The sequence below is a fragment of the Schistocerca americana genome, chromosome 4 (assembly GCF_021461395.2).
Source record: "Schistocerca americana isolate TAMUIC-IGC-003095 chromosome 4, iqSchAmer2.1, whole genome shotgun sequence".
In the NCBI taxonomy this organism is placed as follows: Eukaryota; Metazoa; Arthropoda; class Insecta; order Orthoptera; family Acrididae; genus Schistocerca; species Schistocerca americana.
The window spans coordinates 300,218,010-300,222,981 of record NC_060122.1 but is presented as its reverse complement, the minus strand read 5'-3'; the positions used below and the strand labels follow the sequence as shown (position 1 = coordinate 300,222,981).

The following is a 4,972-nucleotide window of genomic DNA, read 5'->3' as shown; positions in this document are numbered from 1 at the left end:
CAATGGCAAAAGCAGATAATTATGGAAACTAGACAGTTTTACAGATTTTATACTACATTAAAACTGAGAAGGACCAGGATTTTAACCCATAATACCTACCTTCAATAGCATTCATCATGTTCTGCCTTCCCACACATCTCTCTCAAACACTTTCACAGCTGTCTACCCCATACCCAATAGTCCAACCAACATTGGACTATGTTTACAAACACGCTGACAAAATTTAAGACTACTTGTCCACTTACTGGACAGTTTATAAGACCCAAACAGCATGTTCAAAACAAAAGCCTTATCTACAACACAGAAAAATTTCAGTATGTGTGCAGTCACCTGTATCGTCATCCATTAATTTCAAACAGATGAGGAAACTGACAACCAGCTCTGCGGTGCATTATATTATCACTTACCTTGCCATAATATAGAACCTTGTGTACCAAGTTGTACATGATATCCTTTAATAAAGGCACGTTTACCAAACAACTAATACGCAAAGTATCAAGAAGCTACTGCAAACATCTCAACAGTCAGGTTCCCACTTTATAAATGCTATGCAATATATTTGAAGACATCTACATGATTTCACTTTACTTCAGTCTTACAGTGCAACCTACCTTTGCTACTATGTAACAGGTTGCTGTTTGCCTGACTAACAGGTAGTAATTGGGTCTCATTTAGAAACAGCGACTTCTACAGGCAATTTTGGTCAGGACATTTATTTGAAGACCATTACTTTCATACACAAACAAAATTTATAAGGAATGTGTGTAATTTACTGACATGTTTGATTGCTTCATGTTTGGCATAACATCTCGTGCAAAACTGTTCTCTGAATGATCCACAAAAGCCTAAACTGTCCAATGCTATAGAATTTAATTAAAATTATAGCAACAACACAAGTATGATCCAGCTAAAATCAATTGTTATGTGACGGTTTACACATTTTTATCCATTATGTATGATCACTAATACTACATAAAGTTAATCGCATTAAAAACATTTATCTCCTTTGTAATAATACTACAAAAGTCAGGGCACACTACACTTGGCCATTGGGATCACTACCATATAAAAGAACTCACAACAGAAAAAGAATTCTCTAGACAAAGACCTCTCTCGTCTCACTACAAAAATCAAGTAAATTATGATCAAAAGTTCATAGGATGTGCAGTATTGCTGATAACTGTCACGTCTGTAGAATAATAATATAAATCTACAATACTAGATATTAATACCACACTGGTCTCACAACATAAGCAAGCAACAGCCTAGATGTTATATGCTATAATATTATATAGAACCCAGAGTACATAAAACATTACTTACGGAGAAAAAAAAGAAAACAACTGTTTCAGTAATGTCACTGAGATGCTTGTCAAATGATGGTTGTGTTGTAAAGTAAGCTTAAAATCATGAAGTGAACATTGTCTCTTCAAGAAGAATGGATTAATTACGTTCAGTTCATCTTCTATCTCTTGAATCCGAACGAGAGCGCCTTGGAGTGCGGCTGCGGGATCTTGAGCGGCTGTGAGAGCGTCTGCGTGGCGTCCGTGATCTTGAGCGCCTTCGGCCAGAGTTTACTGGTCGTCGACTACCGCCGGTGGACATTTCAACTCTCACACGTGTTCCACACATCCTCATGCCATCCAATCCTCTAACAGCATCCTCGGCGTCCCTCGCATCCTCGAACTCTACGAATGCAAAGCCTGGTGGATTTCTTGCAACCCACACGTCTCTCAAAGGGCCATACTTGCTGAACGCAGATTCAATTTCGTATTTAGAAGCACTGCTTCCTAAATTTCCAACATACACTTTGCATGAAGGATCCCATTCCCTGTAACGAGACATTACTTCTCACAATCCCTGTGCCGGTTCGACCTACCGTTTAACTGTAACCTCAGTTGAACCAGAGAAAATGGAGGCGTCCTTTTAAGTGCTTTGGACAGCAATATAAGTTGCAAGCTTGTTTCCGTGAAAGCAAATGCTTCTTTCTTTTGTTTTCCGGAACGGTGATCCTCAACTATGCTATAATAATTAATTACCTACAGAACTTAGTGTATCTTCTAACATTAATACTCGATTTAATACTTGTATAACACTAAAGATAAAAGTTATTTTGAATTACATATTTCCAACGGAAGTACTGCATAGATAATTGCTGACAACTTCAAGGAAGCGGGTACTAAGAGGAGGACCTGAAGTACGGTAAAATTCCGTAGACGAATTTTCTAATTTTGTAATGTGTGAGAGGTGAAAAGGTAATGGATAAGAATTATTAACTCTCAACAGAAGCCATAAAAATTCTTGATGATCAACATGTAGCCATATTTACATATGAATGCGTAAAGCTGCCTCACACGCTCATTAACATTGCCAAACTGTCTATATTGACCGTCTGAGGTAGAGGATATTGCCATTCGAGCGGCATTAAATGACATTGACAGTTCCACTCTGTGAGCGTGGGTTCATTATATTTAATAATTCAGAAATAATCGTGGGGAAACTAAACTTTCTGTCTATTCACAAACACTTGCTATTACATAGGTTGTATATAATCTGATTCAGAAAAAAAAATCGTTTAAAAAACAATAATTATACAATTAAGAAAATGTGATGTTTCTGGCAGTCAGTTTTAACATGAAACCAGTGAACGACAATAGCACAAACGTATTGGGTCATTTAAAATGAAAAGCATGAAGTATGTATCTCCATAAATGTAGGTATCCCTTCTTTTAATAGTTTAAAATGGTGGACCCTCTTATATATTTAGCAGAAGACTGGACGAACACCAGAATCATATGCACACATCATCTTGGGGGTGGTCTCCAGGCTGGAAGCCGAGTTTTGCTAACCATCAATATCTCACACTATTCTACTGCTTCCCACAGGGTCTCTGCGTGCACTGTCAGAAGAAACTTCGTGAAACTACTCTTTTAACTACGGATGACTATTTTATGTTTAAAAGTGAATGGCTAATGGCTTTATCGTATAAGGGAGCGTTACATCGGTGTATGCCATGTAGCAAATACTCATCTGGAACTGCTTCTACCTGCTTCTTGTTACCAGTATGACACAGATAGCATGGGAAGTGAACATTCTACTTGCACGAAATGAAATATTCCACTCAGTATTGTTGTAAAAGTGACCAAGGCGTATTTGCAGAGGCAAGGGTGATCTCAGCTTCGATCAAAAATAATGGCTGCTGTTGAGTTTCAAGTGATTTTTTATCGATTTTCGGTCAAATTATTAATCTTCAGACCAAATAGGGTAATGTACCGTCCTATCTTTTGTCAGAACTGACCAACATACTCACAAAAAAAAAAAAAATCCTGTATCTGCCAATGGCTGTTGACGTGTTCAGATCGAACATATGAGCAAGTTTCCACGTGAAAGGTAGTAGAGATACAGATGTATGCATGAGATAAGCGAGGAAAAATCGTAAATTAAATATGGGGTTAAGAGAGGGTCAGAAGATGATAAAGCTAACATGTTTCCAAAAAAGTAAATTAAAAAAATGGATTACAAACAGTGTCAACAGCAAAAGTACTTATTTCGATAGTAGCTGGTTTCGGTCAGTATTTGGCCATCCTCATATACATACTATGATGGCAGGCAGAGGCGGTGAATGGAGTGAGCGTTGTGACTCCACGAATGTCAACTGCTCTTTGTAATCCATTTCACAGTGCTTTTAGCCAGAAAGTTGTTTCTCCAAGAGAAATGTTCCCAGAAATTAAAGTAAATTTTGCTCCTTTTGATTAACTATGGTATAATCAGAGCTATTTTAGCTTTACTCGATTTCCTTTAGTGTTTTTTTCCCCAAAATCCGAAAAGTTTTCGCATGTGTTATAAGAAAGGACGTGAGAATGGAGCCATCATCAAAATTCAGTGATTGTGTATGTGACCTAGAACATTGCTGCTTGTAAGTATCCTTAATTGTTTATACTTTGACTCATTCTGTAAAACAAATCATGGGATTTGTTTTGCATATTTACTGCGAAAGTTGCATCTATATACATATATAGCCAATGATTTTACATCTGTAAGTGTTCAGATCATTCACAATTGACTTAAGATTTCTTTAATAGGATCAAATAGTACCATAGCTTTCGCTTCCTTTTCAATACTGCAGCTTTTTTCTATATGAGCTTAAATACATATCCAGTCTGTGATATGTATACATGACACATGCTCACAGGTGTTCAAAGGATATCTTATGGTCATCCCTTTGAAATAAGGGATCCAAATAAAACTTTGGTAGAGTAGCTTGAACGTCTGGTAGTTCACATCTTTTTCATATTTTTAGCGCCTTGAAATTTCTATAGTCCCTACATAATGCTAGTGATCATATGCTGCAGGCTATTTATTCTATTTTTATGATGCGAGATGGCAGTATATCCACACACTTTTCTAAGGAGTGCCTGATCCACACACTGCTCTAGTTTTGTGACCACCAGGGCATCTTATATGTATATCATTTCAATTGTGCTTATGAATCACAAATAATGACGTGAAAAAAATTCCTTTGAGTACCCTTGAATCATACAGTAAAATTAAATCTCTTGCCTCGTGTCTGTGAACAGACAGAGGGTGTGAAATCCTTAAATTCATGATCAGTATAAGGAACCAATTTGTATAACGCTTTAAAAGCCCTGCCATCCTGGTTCTGATCGGTAGATGTCGGAAAAAGACTTTAAATTCTTGCCGTTGCTATTTACAGATTTTCTATGAAAAATGATTGGAAGAAACGAAAAAAAACATCACATTTCCACACTTTTATAATCATTCATTCTTAAAGATTTTTTTTTTCAGAATCACTTCACATAATAGCCAAAGAAATATTGTGTGTTTTTCAACTGACAAAACAGTTTAATGCCAGCACTATTATTTCTGAGTTATTAAATGTTATGGACCATCCTCTGTGCCAGGGCATCCACAGAGTGGAAATATCCATGTGATGCTATTGCCACTTGGATGG

General features: G+C 36.9%; 1 protein-coding gene across 1 annotated transcript; it reads right to left on the bottom strand.

Annotated features, from left to right (window-relative positions):
- Window positions 1-1,465: 1,465 nt before the first annotated feature.
- Window positions 1,466-1,845, bottom strand: LOC124613434 (RNA-binding protein 1-like). The gene is made up of 2 exons (XM_047142136.1): window positions 1,657-1,845; window positions 1,466-1,588 (listed from the first exon to the last, which is right to left on the bottom strand). Exons 1-2 carry the CDS (start codon window positions 1,843-1,845, stop codon window positions 1,466-1,468), a joined length of 312 nt encoding a protein of 103 aa, XP_046998092.1.
- Window positions 1,846-4,972: the final 3,127 nt, after the last annotated feature.